Raw genomic sequence first — 16,444 nt, 5'->3', positions numbered from 1 at the left:
GGAGAAGGATACGCAACCGAAATATTCAGATCTCTTTGCTTTTTTATAGGTAGGATTTCTGTATGTGTTGCGGTAATGCAGCGACAGCAAGACCGGTTGGTTGTGTGGAGAGGATCTATACATTGTCCAAACATTCGGGACTAAAGTTGGACAGAAGAGGGATTCATGTTGCACCAGTTTTGCCTGTAGCTGGACCTCACCAGTCTGGCTGGTTGTCTATGGGTGACCTAACTGAATGCACATGTTAATTCCCAGATACATAGATTTACATTGAAACTCAGCATTGATGTAGTGAGTTACGAGTTCTGCATACACATTTTATACATTTTAAAGCAAACCTGTGATTTAGCGATGGGACCCTCTAGAAGTTTGCATGGATTACGTAAAATCAATTCAAAATCATCATTATGTACAATCACATTTGCAAAATTTTATGTGAAACTTTGCGTAAGCGAAATTAGCACGTTATGATCATCATTAGGACCGAAGGAGGCACAAAGGGGCACAGAAGGAGGCACAAAGGGGACGGGGCAGAGGTGGTGCAGAGGGGCACAGTAGAGGCACAAAGGGGACGGGGCAGAGGTGGTGCAGAGGGGCACAGTAGAGGCCCAAAGGGGACGGGGCAGAGGTGGTGCAGAGGGGCTCAGCAGAGGCCGTGTGACACAGTGGAGACAGAGGGAGACACTGAGGGAATAGGGTCGACAGAATCTTGCAATATTGGATGCTGAAAAACTAGTGGCTAGTGACATAAAGTTAAATGCAAAAAAAAGTTTTACAAATACATAAATTCTAAAAGGAAAAAGGTTGATAATATAGGACTCTTAAATGATCAATCAGGGAACTTACTTGTGGAAGACCAAGCTAAAGCTGAAATTTTATGTGTTTGCTTTGCTTCTGTCTTCACCAAGGTGATGCCCTTGTCCCATGATTGTCGCACTGGGTTGTCCTCCAATCTACCTCATTCAACACGAATTGCCTAACACAGGAAGGTGTGAAGGAACGCTTAGATAGAATCAAGATAGACAAGGCACCTGGCCCAAATAGCATCCACCCCCAAGTATTATGGGAGCTGAGTTCAGTTATCAATAGGCCACTTTACCTTTTTTTTGTACGATTCTCTTTCAAGAGGGTCAGTTCCCTATGACTAGCATAAAGCAGATGTTTTTTTCCCTTATTTAAGAAAAACTGCAGACCTGTAAGCTTAGCATCAGTTGCGTGTAAACTGTATGAAGGTATTCCAGGAGAAGCTATGCATGATTTTATAGCACAGTATCATCTCATTTCAGCTCATCAGCCTGGTTTTACTTCAGACAGGTCTTCTGTCACCAACATGCTCAGCTTTTATGAAGTGGTAAATGCACACTTATATCTTGGAAAAGCTACATAATTAGTGTACTTGGAACTTGCAAAGGCTTTTGACACAGTTTCAAATAATAGCCAGGTGCAAAAGCTGAGGATACTTGGACTAAGGCTAGGTCCACACTAGGCACGGTTGCAGGACGGACGCTGCAGTCCGGGATCAGGGGAAGTACCACCAGACCACAAACTGATCCGTTTTCAAAAAAAGTGCTTAGTTTTGCATCAGTTTCCGTTCAGTTTTTTAACCCCCAAAAACGGACAGAAAACGTCTCTATCTTTAGGAAGGTAGTAGGAGGAGTTTATGGGCTAATAATAAAGTTCAGGCTATCCGTTTTGGCTGCTATTTTGCCTGTGGAGATGGAGTTGTGTTTTCCCATTGCTTTTCACTACCCATGGAGCAATGGAGCAATTCCGGACCTTCCGTTCAGGTTTTTAAAACGGGTCCCTGCAAACGCAGACGGATCCGTTTTTTTCTTAGATGAGGACGGCAGCTATTTTTAACATTAGTATTCGGGACTCCGTTTTTCATCAGGGCTGAAAAACGCAGCCATGGATACATTTCCGGACCCAGTGCGGACTAGGCCTAAGAGAAAATGTGTGTATGTGGATTGAGAACTGGTTAAAGCACAGAAGGCAAAGAGCGGTGATAAATGGTCAGTACTAGGTCCAGTCCCTTTCAATCTATTTATTAATGATATAGTGGATGGGATACAGAGTGATGTAGGCAGATTTGCAGCTGATACTATGCAGTATTATAAACACAGTAAGCAGGATAGTGATATTTTCTCAACAGCATAGCTATATGGGCAGACAGACGGCAGATTAAATTTAATGTAGACAAATGTAAAGTCATGAACCTTGGATGTACCTGTGGTAGAGGAACATACTGTATAAGATAAATGGCTTACAGATGGGAACATCAGACTTGGAAAAGGATTTGGGAATACTGGTTGATAACAAGTTACCATAAATACCGGTATTCAATGCCAAGCAGCAGCAGCTAAAGCAAATTAAATTATGGGATGCATAAGACGGGTCGTACATCTGTTATCGTAAAGACTACTATAGTTCAAACTCGAAAGCCGGTCTCACTGCTGAAACTAGAACAGGTGGACAAAAATGTGATACTTAACAACTGATATATGTCTCTGCTGTAGGAAATGAGGGAAATTTCTATAGAGGTGAGCTTAATAATTTTTATTAAATAAAAATCAACCTAAGGTTGACAAGGTCTAACAAACATATCTGTTATAATGCTATTAGCAAAAAGTGGAAAAATGCTGTAGCAGGTGGTGGCACCCGTTTAAGCAGTATATGTACATATACTAAAACATAATGAATAAAAGATTGAATAAAATTTTCATATAACATAAAGTGCACCTCGTGCTTGGCTGGGAGAATCCCAGAAAATGGCCCCGTTTGAGTGTGAGTTCCTCTGTGGATCTGATTGTGGATCAATTGGTAACGATAATGGGGAACCTTTAATCAATTGTAGATTGATTTCCTCCGTGATGAAGGTAATGTGTATTGAATCCCTGATTGCAAGGGCAAAATGTTCCTGTGGTTAGCAATTCTGATACACAGATTTAGATAGGTGGATGATGAAAACGATCTCACCCGTCTTGTGTTGACAGACGCTGATGCATAGATCTTGAATCTTCGTGGGGGCCGCTCAATCTCACCAGCCCCGGCCGGTGGCACAGCGAGAGAGACTGGACGGATAGATCACGTCGGGCAAGCATGCCCGGCTCCCCTTAGAGGATGTCGTTATCCGGGTAGCAGCTGTTGGTAACTAGACGGACTTCCGTATACAGGCTTGATGAAGGAAGCCGCGTAGCTCACGCTCGCCTAGTTCCCCTCTGATAGTGACGTCACAAAGGCAGCCTGCGCTGACGTTTCGGGAGGAACGCCCCCCTTTCTCAAAGCTTGGCTGCTGGGGGAATCTAGGGCTGGCTTTTTAAAGTCTGTGCATCACTGTCAGTTTTGCTCAAACGCAAACAATTCCAAATCTTTATTAAGTCCATGTGGAGTAAGAGTGTTAAGATTAAAGATCCACATTGTTTCGTTCCGGGACATTTCTAGCAAATAGTCTCCCCCTCTCCATGGCTTCTGTACTTGTTCCAATGCACAAAACTTGGTTCCCTTAAAGGAACACCCGTGTTCCATCTTATAATGTTCTGATAATGGATGTTTTTTGCAACCCTTTTTGATGTTGGTACAATGTTCGCTCAGTCTTTCTCTAAGGGGGCGCTTGGTCCTTCGCACATAATGTTTTAAACATGGACATATTAGCACATAGATAACCCCCTTGGAGTCACAGTTGGTGATGTCTTTGATGTTAAATGATTCTTTACTGGAGGTTGATGTGATTTCATATATTCTTTCCAATGGGGAATTAGATTCTCTACAAGCCCTACAAAATCCACATCTTTTGAAGTACCCATTTTGTTTATCTCGTGTTGTTGTCTTGACAGTTGGAGCTACTATATTGCCCAAATTCTGAGACCTCCTAAAGATCATTTTTGGACGTTCTGATGATATAGGCATCAATATGGGGTCTTCCCTTAATATGTTCCAGTATTTGCCAACTATTCTCTGTATTTTAGACGATTGGGATGAGTATTTCATAATGAGACTTGGTTGTTGATCATCAGGGTCCTTATGGGTCCCTCTGTCTCTCAACAAATCCTGTCTAGCAGTAATCTTAGCTCGTCCTCTGGCTTCCACTATAGCTTCTTCTGGGTACCCCTTCTGTTCAAATCTGTTATGCAATATATCAGCTTCAGCCTCAAAATCACTGATCTTGAAGCAGTTCCTCCTGGGCCTGAGGAACTGACCCCCTGGAATATTCATTAGCCACTTAAGGTGATGGCAACTATCTATATTAATGAAACTATTGGTGTCCACTGGTTTTAGATACGTTTTGGTTAGGATCCTATCCTTTTCCTTATAAATTGTAAGATCCAGAAAGTTGACATGTGTTTGGCTGAAATCTCCTGTGAACTTAAGGTTATAGCTATTGTCGTTCATCCACCTCATAAAGTCATCTAGGCTGGCTTTGGTACCCCGCCAAATGAAGAATGCATCGTCTATGAACCTTCTCCAGAGCACCAGGGCGGCTCCGGGGCCCCCCGGGCCAAAAAGATGGAATCGTTCCCAGTGGGACATGTATAGGTTCGCAAAGGATGGAGCAAACCTCGTCCCCATCGCCGTCCCGGTGCCCTGGAGGAAGTACTGGCCTTCATAGATGAAATAATTATGTTTAAGGATGAATTGAATGCCATCCAAAATAAACTGTATTTGTTCACTCTTCAGAGTATGGGTTTCCTCCAGGAAGAACTTCACTGTCTCGATTCCCTTATCGTGGGGTATCACAGTATACAGTGAGCTGACGTCCACTGTACATAGCCAGTAATCGTCCATCCATGTATAATTATTGAGGATTCTTAGAAAATGGCCAGTATCTTTGATGTATGACGGGGTATTTTTAACAATTTCTTGCAGATAGAGGTCCACATAATGGGACAAGTGCGAGGACATTGAACCTATCCCCGATATTATCGGCCTCGGATAACGACATGCTCTAAGGGGAGCCGGGCACGCTTGCCCGACGTGATCTATCCGTCCAGCACGAGGTGCACTTTATGTTTTATGAAAATTTTATTCAATTTTTTATTCATTATGTTTTAGTATATGTACATATACTGCTTAAACGGGTGCCACCACCTGCTACAGCATTTTTCCACTTTTTGCTAATAGCATTATAACAGATATGTTTGTTAGACCTTGTCAACCTTAGGTTGATTTTTATTTAATAAAAATTATTAAGCTCACCTCTATAGAAATTTCCCTCATTTCCTACAGCAGCGCTTTCTGTCATATTTATCATTATTGCTTTTTTTGAGGTTTGGGATCCCTGACAGAGTCTGCAGCTACTGGTGTAGGCGCAGCGCTACCTCTTTTATGATATATGTCTCTGTTCTATTATACTTCTCCCTCTTTATTTCCCTTCCTACTCCTCAGCTGAGGGTAGACAAGTAGTTGAGTATTTCACTGCAGCTTTACATGGTGGAGAGTAAAACCGCACTGTACTGACCTCTAGTGGTGCAACTGGATTATTTCTGCTAACTCTTGTAAAGGTTAATGTTGTGAATTGATAGTGTTGCAATGTGAATGAGTTTTCTTTCTTTTTTTCTGTAAATGGCCTTGGAAAACCTTCAAAAACTCTAAAACCTTGGAGTTTAGTGTTTTCTTGTTAGCATTGAGCTTTCTTTGACTGCCTGCTCCCATTCTTTGGATTGACTTAGCAATTGTTCCATTGGTTTAAAGAATAACTGTAACAATAAATATCAGTCCAGTTATCAGTTTCAGGGTCGGCACTACCATTTGGGCAACTCATAATCATCCGGCACTCGGAGCTCGCCACAAGACTCCCCCCTTATCAATGTCCCCCGCTGGCCATGGCTGACCTCCGTGGGGTGGAATATTATGCATGTGAGATACACTTGTATATCATTACTATCTTGAACATGCAGTTCTTTAGCACATTGCAAATTAACTTAAAGGTATTGCACATTCTCTTTTTCTTTTCTGATGGGTAACCTGGGCAATTGCCTCAGGGCCCAGAGCCAGCTGCCAGGCTCCTCCTGCCAGCCCCCCCCACCAATTTAACTGTGCTCCCTGAGGTAGAGCAGTGTCTCACTTGACCCAACGGGCATGTTCCCTCAGTCCATGGCTCTGTGCATTCCGAACAATTATCACAGGGGCACCTATCTTCTTTATATCATTAAGTTTGGGAGTAATGGTAGGGGCGAGGCAACCGGCTCAGGGAGTTATCAAGAGGGCCCCCAGGTTCAGTGTGAGAATAGACTTAGGTTTAGCTATAGTTAAATATCAATATTAAATACCGACATTTTACTATTGGGATTTTTGGACACGCAAATTTCCAAGCGCGTTTTTTGAGGCTGGCCGAGTCGGCCTTCAGCTGAACACAGTACGGGATTCTGTTACCAATACAAAGGATGAAGTGTTTTTATGAAACCTGATTGCCTCACGGTACTTTAGTCAGACCTTTATTCTGCCCGCGGTTACCCCCATATCTCATATAACTGGAGAAGCTGCAGTTTTATACACTTAGAATTTTTATTTTACTGTACAGGCTCACATATTTCATTGAAACAAAGCTCCATAAATACATTTAATTACAACAATGGCCGGAAAATTGCCGCACGACCAAAATATCTCCCACAGCATCGGTGAAGACTGTACAGGCTTCCACTGAATCAAACGCAGTTCTCTGTGTTTTGCAAAGGTTTAGGCAACACACACATTATTCTTCTTTATGCGCAGTATATAAATTACGTCATATCATATTGTGACAAATGCTTCAGTAAGTATGTTGATGACCTTTGTTTGCATTCACAAGTCCAGTCTGTTAAACTAAGGGATGCGATAGTGACAGATTACACACAGTCCTTCAGTTGTGCTTTTGTATATGTCCATGGGGCTTTCAAGTTTGGAGTCAGCTGACGTGGGGGGTGTCCTTTTGGACCAAAGTGCTGAGAAACAGTTTATTTGTATTGTGTTGCCACCTCTCGGAGCTCTGGGCCAGGGCCCAAAAGTAGACGAGAAAGTGGGGAAGATTCAAGAGCTTGATTGAACTGGCCGCCAGAAGAACCACAAACTGTGTCACATCTCTGTGATTACAGATTCCTCAAATGCCCGAAAGCCCCAGTCCCGGTAAGTCCGGCACCAGTTGTCCTTCTTTGGTTCTGAAAAAACAAAAACAAACATGGATATAAAAAACTGTTGGCAAATCCTTCATCTTGTTTGAAGTGGTTCACTGGCCAGAACATAAAAATGATGTGTTGCATGAGTGAATAAATTTATCTGACGGGACAACCTAAAAAAAAAGTTATATACTCACTTAAGAGAAGGGATGGCTCTGCATCTCTTAGAGCTTTCCCGTTCCTCTCTGCTTCCCCCTTGTTCCATTGCTTGTTCTAGCCTCCGAGTTTAATGTTGAAGAGACCTTCAGGCTTTCTCGGAAGGCAATGGAGGTACTCGGGTCTCCAAGTACTTCCGAAGACTCACGTGGACTTGCATGTGCCGCATGGAGCTACACGTCTTCAGAAGTACCGGAGACTGTAATGGGGCCCCGGCGGTGGAGTGAGGGGATGCACAGAGGAACGTGAAGGCTCTGAGGCATACATGTCAAACTCTGGCCTGTGGGCCAATTCTGGCCTGCAGAGCCGTTATATTTAGCCCACAAGTGGTTTCCCCACTTTGCATTATGTTTGGCCCGCCACCAGAGAAGATATACTGGAGATTAAGCCCTAGATCACCAGGAATGTCATATGGAGGAGGGAGGGGGAAAGCACTAGACACCAGGGAACTGTATAGAGGAGGGATCACTAGACACCAGGGAACTGTATAGACGAGGGATCACTGGACACCAGGGAACCGTTTAGAGGGCGTGAGAGGGGACAGCTATACACCAGGAAACTGCTACCACCAAACACCATGGAACTGTAAAGGGGACGGAGGGGGCCAGTAGACAGCAGGCAACTGTAAAGGGGAGGTAAGGGGCCACTAGACACCTAAGAACTATATACGGTAGGGGGGTACATTATACACCAGGGAACTGTATAGTGGAGGAAGGAAGGCCAGGAGGCTGAAAATACCGCCTTATTTGTTATTTGTTTTATATATTGTCCTGTGTTCTTCACAAAGTAGGCATTCCTTCCTAAATCGTCCAACATGTAGAGGGGACTGGTCATGCTAGTCTCTGTAAGGACTACTTATAACTTTCTGATAATTGGACCTCCTAAGGGAATTGCAGCTAGTGTTAGTGAAATGATTCAGTATCCCCTCTTAGAGGCCACAGAAAAAGCTGCCCTAAGGGGGAGGATATGAGGACCCAAAGGTGCACTCCTTAAAGGGACTCCGAGCAGTGCAAAAACTATGGAAAGATGCATATCATTTTAAAGCTCTCTTTCTCCTCTTTCCAATGATATATAAACCGCCACCCTACGCCTTTTAGTTTTCGCTATTTTCGTGATTGAAATTGCCGCACCCGCGATTTTAATCGCGAAAATAGAGAAAACTAAAAGGCGTAGGGCGACGATTTAGGTGTCGCCAGAAAGAGGAGAAAGAGAGCTTTAAATTGATATCCATCTTTCCATAGTTTCTTGTATTACACAGGACGACACTTTCCCCAGTGTCAGCAGCTCCATTCAGCAGAAAAAGTCGCCTTGTGTTATACAATGTAACTATGGAAAGATGAATATCATTTTAAAGCTCTCTTTCTCCTCTTTCTGACGACCCCTAAATCGTCGCCCTACGCCTTTTAGTTTTCTCTATTTTTGAGATCGAAATCGCGGCCGCTGCAATTTCAATCGCGAAAATAGCGAAAACTAAAGGACGTAGGGCGGCGGTGTATATATCATTGGAAAGAGGAGAAAGAGAGCTTTAAAATGATATGCATCTTTCCATAGTTTCTGCACTGCTCGGAGTCCCTTTAAAGCGGAATATAACCCTGCATTTCAACTTTGCTCTAAAACATTATTTACAGCATATTATATGCAACCAGCATTTTTTTTTTACTAGACCAGCATTGGAAGGGTTAAACACAGAGGTTTAAAGTTCCGTGGAGAGATATGCAGAAGTTCAGATAGATACATTTTAACTAAATAGAATGTAACAAGTTATAAATGTTACACACTCTTTGGCTGTTCTCCAGCTCCTTAGTCAGAAAGATGAGTCACATTCAACACTTAGATACATTTATGTAAACAAAATGTATCTATGTCAGCTTCGGATGCGTCTGCAGAAATCTAAAGGAACTTTAAAGCTGTGTGTAACCCTTCCAATGCTGGTCTATTAAAAAAAAATGCTGGTTGCATATAATATACTGTAAATAATGTTTTAGAGCAAAGTTGAAATGCAGGGTTGTATTCCGCTTTAAAGATGGGCCCCCTGACTGGCCTAGGCCATCCTGACCTCTGGGATAGCATTAAGATCTACCCCCTCAATGTAACAGGTGTCCAACAGGAGAATAAAGTTTATGAATTGTAGGTGTGGTCAACAAAATCACCAAATGAAGAGACAATTCAAAAGAAGTGTTTTCTTCACCCTATATAAGTACGATTCAAGGGTTTCCAGTATGAAGCAATGCTTTCATTCAATCACTAGAAACGCATTGATTGCGGTCTATGCACAATGCCCAGGTGTATGTTCCTTCAGTAGCTTTCCACTGTGCTTTTTAATCAGATATTAAGAATGTACCCTGGGACACTCCTAGCAGCTTCATTTTTTGGGTATTATTGTTTTTTTCTCAGCTACAAAATGTACAATGACACACAAGGGCATCAGCCGTAATCTCCTGTGTTGTCACATAACCAGATAGGCTAGGACACAGTGTGGTGGTCTGCAGACACATTGGGCCCTATGCAATTCCCAAACTCGCCAGTGTTAAGTATAAAGCACGAAACTCGCCTGTGTTAAAGAGGAACTCCAGTGAAAATAATGTAATAAAAAAGTGCTTAATTTTTACAATAATGACTGTATGTATAAATGATTTAGTCAGTGTTTTCCCATTGTAAAATATTTCCTCTCCCTGATTTACATTCTAACATTTATGACATGGTGACATTTTTACTGCTGTGGTGATATTAGTGGAAGGAGATGCTACTTGCTTTTTTGGCAGTTGGAAACAGCTGCAAACAGCTATTTCCTAAAATGCAATGAGGTTCACAGACAGGAAACTGCCAGGACCATGGTCCTCACAGTTTCCTGTGGGAGGGGTTTCACCACAATATCAGCCCTACAGAGCCCCCTAATGATCTGTTTGAGAAAAGGAATAGATTTCTAATGTAAAAGGGGGTATCAGCTACTGATTGGGATGAAGTTAAATTTTTGGGCACGGTTTCTCTTTAACCTTTTGCCAACCGCGTCACGCGGATGGGCGGCGGCAGCCCCAGGACCGCCTAACGCCAATTGGCGTAAAGTCCTGGGGCCAGCTAATGCAGGAGATCGCGCGCAGGCTTCGCGCGCATCTCCTGCTTGGGGGGCGGAACTTCTCCCCGCCATCAGGCTGTTAGACGGCGAGATCGCCGTCTATTTCTGTGTACAGCGCTGCGATCGGCTGCAGCGATGTACTGGAGACAGCCATTTAACACGGCTGTCCCCCTGGGGGACAAGAGAGCGATCGGCTCTCATAGGCAGAAGCCTATGACAGCCGATCGCCGTAATTGGCTGGCTGCGGGGAGGGAGGGAGGTAACTTATTTAAACAAACAGTGATTTTTAAATAAAAATCACGTACAATAATATTTATATAAAAAAAAATAAACATGGAGTGGGTGATCAGACCCCACCAACAGAGAGAGGGGGATGGGGGAGGGGGGGATCACTTGTGTGCTGTGTTGTGCGACCCTGCAGTTTGGCCTTAAAGCTGCAGTGGCCATTTCAGCAAAAAAAAGGCCTGGTCGTTTGGGGGGTTTAACACTGCAGTCTTCAAGAGGTTAAAGGATACCCGAAGTGACATGTGACATGATGAGATAGACATGTGTATGTACAGTGCCTAGCACACAAATAACTATGCTGTGTTCCTTTTTTTTCTTTCTCTCTCTGAAAGAGTTAAATATCAGGTATGTAAGTGGCTCACTCAGTCCTGACACAGAGAGGAAGTGACTACAGTGTGACCCTGTAGTAAATACGAAGGAGGCACTCAATTGGCTTCAAACTTGCGTTTTATCAAATCCCAGTAATACACATACAGTGTGACCCTCACTGATAAGAAATTCCTCTTTTTATCTCTTTCTTGCTCTCAGAAGCCATTTTCTGCTAGGAAAGTATTTTATAGGTGGAATTTCTTATCAGGGAGGGTCACACTGTAGTCACTTCCTGTCTGAGTCAGGACTGAGTCAGCCACTTACATACCTGATATTTAACTCTTTCAGGCAGAGAAAGAAAAAAAGGAACACAGCATAGTTATTTGTGTACCAGGCATGCTATATACACATGTTTATCTCATCATGTCACATGTCAGTTCGGGTATCCTTTAAGCAATGGCTGTTCTAAAATTAGACGATTAGACTGTCACCTAATTCAATTCCGAATATGACCCGTGCGGGTGGTAAAAAACTTACTTGTGCAATTTAACCACCCACCAAGTTTTTTTTTCCCTTTTATGCAATTGCTGGTATCGCAAGCTGTGAACTGATGCTTCCTGCCAAACCTAGGCGACAACTGGCTTCTTTGGGCAGCCGGGAGCTTTACTAAGGAGACCTCACATAGTGATGAGCACAAATTTCGCATAGAAATTCGCAATTACCATGCGAAATCGTAATGTGAAATTTCGGGAAGAATCCTAATGAATTTTGTCTGTAATTGTAATCATTCATAATTTTGCATAATTGTCCTGTAATTTTGTGCTATTGTCACGCAAAATTGTGCATAAATTATCACAATTACTCCCATATGTAATGACAGTTTGTAAATTCAATAGATTTTGTAGAATCATTCGTAATTTCTTTTTTCGCATCATTTTTGCATAATTTCGTGCTGACTTTAGCGGTGAATACCAAAGCCCCATACATGCTATTGTCACCCAATTTGCTGCATATGCTCTAAAAGATGCGCAATAGCATAAGAATCTTTAAAGGAAAACATTTCTTTTGTTACAGTTGATACAAATCCTACAATAAACCTGCAGTGTGTCTACTTCCTGCGTTTATGGAAACAGACATATTGTAAACATCGTATGCTTTCAAATTAGCTTATCTGCCGTGGCAGTCATCGGAAATGGGAAATATTAAATTGCAACTTATGATTAGACACAGATAAGGGGGAATTAGACAGGCTAAACTCTCTAAATACACACGGTGCATTTCTCTAAGTTTTCCTTCTGTCCTGTGCAAGAGTTCAGGTCCAGTTTCAGTATTCTTTGGCTGCATAGCCAGGCTGAACACATTTCTGGTACAGTATCCAGGGCTCCTTAAAAATTGCAACCATCGCATCTGTAATGCGAGTGACTCCGATAACTCCATGGATGGGATTTAGCACTCTCCACTCTACTTTCCTTAGTTTTGCAGCAAGACGGACAACTCTGGCCTGCACTACAAGTGAAAGTAGCCTATACTGCGCTCCACAAGCTATCAAGAGCATCATTGCTTACAAGGGAAGAGATGGCCGGTAGTGCGTATAATCTCGTTAGAGGATTGTGACGATACTTTTATTGGTGATTGCAAAGTGGAAGTGGTAACACTGCATCCTCTTTTCTTTACATTCACATTATCCCTAATTTTCCCCATGCTACTTATTTGTACAGTACTGTATATCCAGCAGTGGTGCTATTCTTCTTGTCTTGCAACCAGCCTGAATAGAGCAGCTGACCATGGGTTTCACACTGACATAAGACACATGCACCGCCCGCTTTTTACTATATCCAGGGCCAAAACTTGTAAACATTTAATTTAATGTTTTGACTGCCTCAGGCTCACAAGGGTAGTTGTTTAAAGGATACCTTAGTGTAAAAGAAAATTAAAAACCGGGGGGGGGGGGGGGGCATGTGTTGTGGGCTCTTCTCATACCCACCGCTCCCCCGTTCTCCTACATCCTCCTCCATTAGTGTCTACAGACCCCCCAAATTTACTTCCTGGTTAGGAGAGTCACTGCTTACTGGGAAGGCACTGCCCAGCGATGCTGGTCCTTGATCCTGCACCCGCAGCTGGGAGAGCTCTGCGCATGCACACTATATCACAACTACATAGTGCGCATGCGCAGAGCGTTCCCAGCCAGGTGCGCGATGTAGGATGCGTGTCGCTGGGCAGCGCCTTCACAGTAATCGGTGACCCTTCCTACCAGGAAGTAATTTTGGGGGGTTGGTAGACCCTAACGGATGGGAACAGAAGAGAACGGGGGTAGTGGTGGACATGAGGAGAGCCCACATCATATGCATGCTCCCCCCCATTTTTAATTTTATTTTTCACTAAGGTATGCTTTAAAGGATACCCGAAGTGACCTGTGAGATAATGAGATAGACATGTGTATGTACAGTACTTAGCACACAAATAACTAGGCTGTGTTCCTTTTTTTCTTTCTCTGTCTGAAAGAGTTAAATATCAAGTATGTAAGTTGCTAACTCAATCCTCACTCAGGCAGGAAGTGACTACAGTGTGACCCTCACTGATAAGAAACTCTCCTTTTTATCTCTTTCTTGCTCTTAGAAGCCATTTTCTGCTAGGAAAGTGTTTTATAGTTGGAATTTCTTATCAGTGAGGGTCACACTGTAGTCACTTCCTGTCTGAGTCAGGACTGAGTCAGCCACTTACATACCTGATATTTAACTCTTTCATACAGAGAAAGAAAAACAGGAACACATTTGTGTGCTAGGCATACACATGTCTATCTCATTATGTCACATGTCACTTCAGGTATACTTTAATGTTATCCAGCTCCCATACAGACACAACATGAATATCTTTTTCTCTTTTCTATGTAGGATTGGGACTTTACATACATGTGCTTATCCCATCATGTTAGTTGTCACTACAGGTACTCTTTAGCATGTGTTTGCTGCTCACGTATTATGTAATATCTAGTGGCCCTACAATTGTATCTTGGTTTCCCATGTCTATGCTTGAGGAAAATTTAGAATATTTACCAACTACTTTCAAAGATTTCGAGGTGCGTTCAGCCAGGATCCTCCCCTCGCTGTCGAAGAACGTGCAGGTATATTTTGTTTGAGAGTCCTCGCAGGACGGACAGAAGGTGAGGAAGGCGGTCATCTGCCCTTGTGACTTGTTCTCGGTAATCTGGTAGTTGTCTTCTTGGTCCTTCAAGATGGGAGTCCGCCGTTCATTGAGAGACTTTTCCCAGGTGAACCTGATGTCTTGGGGAATACTGCCCTTCATTTCACAGCTGAGGGTTAACTTCTCTCCCTCATTGCAGGTCTCCGGGACGCACACTTCTGAGGCCGAGTAGAAGCCATAATTATCTGGTAAGAGAAAATTGTGTATAAGTTAGCCAGGAAATAGAGTATCGTTTTTTATGGTTCTCTGTGCTCACTTGAAAGTGAGAACATTTTACACAATAGCACATGTACAGATAAATGCCACGAAAATGTAAGCCAAGTATGGGAGAGCTAACACTAAAGATTTCAGTCCACCATTGAAATAATAGTCACCACTGCTTGAACTACTCCTTGCCTTAATTCTGGGTATTGTCTTTGCCAAAATAGTCAGGGAATCTTCCTAGGTGTAGCTTACAAAAGTTTGGCAGATTATTATTATTATTTATTGTATTTATATAGCGCCAACATATTACGCAGCGCTGCACAATAGATAAAAGGGTTAACATACAAGGTAGGACATACAGGAAACTCACAACAAAACAAGATCATGCAAATGATTTGATAATACAGTGTCATAGGTCACAATAGAGACTGTTCTAGTCCACAAGAGGGGTAATTGTCAGTACAATTGCAGAATCAAGCTGGAAACACTAAGGGAGAGGGCCCTGCCAGAGGCTTACAATCTAAAGGGTGGGGGTGGAGACAATAGGTGCATCTGTTGAGAGGGTGTCTAACAGAACATATTATGGTGCTGGTGTAGGGGGGTATGCGAGCATGAAAAGGTGAGTCTTGAGAGCTTGTGTGAAGGTATTAAAAGTGGGGCAGTGCTGCTCGTAATGGAAAAATCTACGCTTACGGATCATTACGCGTAATTTTACGCTATTACGCATTATGCAATTACGGTTACGGCGAAGGAAATTATCTACGGTACATCACTGTAATTACGCGTAAACTTACGCAATTACGCGTTAGGATACCGTAATGAAGGCGCTTACACTACGATGTTACGCGTAGTGCCGTAATACCCATTAATGCGTATTTTTTGACGCATGCGGACGATATGTACGCAATAGCCGTCAATGTGACAGTTATTGCGTACATATCATTCGTATGCGTCAAAACGTACGCTTATACTGAAGGGCGGGAGAAGATACTATTGGTTGCTTAGGATGTTGACTGATTGGCTACTCTTAGAAAATGGGAGATTTTACGTTAGTAATTACACGTAAAATTACGCGTAAGTGTTCGTAAAATTACGCATGCCTAGCAATTACAGTAGACAGTGTAATTACGATACCACTTACGGTCTTACGCGTAAATAATTACGCGTAAGACCGTAAGTTACGCGTAACGCTTACGCGTAAATTTACCTTGAATTACGATGCGTAATTACGCTCATGTGTAATTTCGGCCCAGCACTGAAGTGGGGGCGAGTCTGGTGGCTGGAGGGAGCGATTTCCAGAGAGCAGCTTATTGCGGGTGGACCTGGCATTCCAGAGGCCACAGGAAACACGGAGCGAATGCCTAGGGGTAGGATGGATCGGAATAAAGTTATGCCAAGGGGGTGTGTGGGTAGAGTTTGGGGGGGGGAGGGAGGTGCATGGGGGTTGAGGGCCAAAAGGGAGTCTAAGGACAGAAGGGGAGAGGGTGCGGGGAAACAGAAGGGGGACACGGAGTAGAAGGAGGTGGAGGTAGAGCATGTGGTGATGGGGGAAAGCGAGATGGGGAGGGAGATGGCTAGGAAATGGTGGAGGGGTAAGGGAGTGAACAGGAGGGAACATTTTGTACTGATGGGATAAGGTAGGATGGGGTGTGGAGAGTGGAAGCATAGACAGGGGGACAGCAGTTAGACCAAAATGAGGTAAATGTCACCAATGATGTGGCTGAAGGGGTTCAGCAAAGTTGCATCAGTAATCAATCTGGTAAGGAGAAGTCCACAGGAGATCAGCAGTGAAGTTGACAGAACTTGTAGGCTTGTAAAAAGGACAAGGGGACATGATGAGTATGGAGGGAAATATCTGTGTAGAAAGGGTTCTTTACAGAGTTGAAATGTGGAATATCTTACCTCAAGCAGAAGTTATTGCAAATTCTATTGTTTAAAGAGAACCAGAGACGTTGGAAAAAAGATGTTATACATACCTGGGGCTTCCTCCGGCCCCATAAGCCTGGATCGCTCCCACACCGCCGTCCTCCGATGCCTCGGTCAGCTGGTACCAGGTCCCGTACTTTCG

General features: G+C 43.2%; 1 protein-coding gene across 1 annotated transcript in view; it reads right to left on the bottom strand.

Annotated features, from left to right (window-relative positions):
• Positions 1–6,497: 6,497 nt before the first annotated feature.
• The window catches only part of LOC137525392 (uncharacterized), a 55,014-nt gene continuing 45,067 nt past the window's right edge, over positions 6,498–16,444 (bottom strand). Inside the window, exons 7-8 of the mRNA XM_068246466.1 lie at positions 14,025–14,357; positions 6,498–7,130 (exon numbers count right to left, since the gene is read on the bottom strand). Coding sequence (XP_068102567.1) covers positions 7,048–7,130; positions 14,025–14,357 — 416 coding nt within the window. The 3' untranslated portion in view covers positions 6,498–7,047. The remainder of the gene's footprint in view (positions 7,131–14,024; positions 14,358–16,444) is intronic.

Source organism: Hyperolius riggenbachi, chromosome 7 (genome assembly GCF_040937935.1).
Source record: "Hyperolius riggenbachi isolate aHypRig1 chromosome 7, aHypRig1.pri, whole genome shotgun sequence".
NCBI lineage: Eukaryota > Metazoa > Chordata > Amphibia > Anura > Hyperoliidae > Hyperolius > Hyperolius riggenbachi.
Note: the sequence above shows the minus strand (reverse complement) of the source record. Positions and strands in the feature narration are given on the sequence as shown.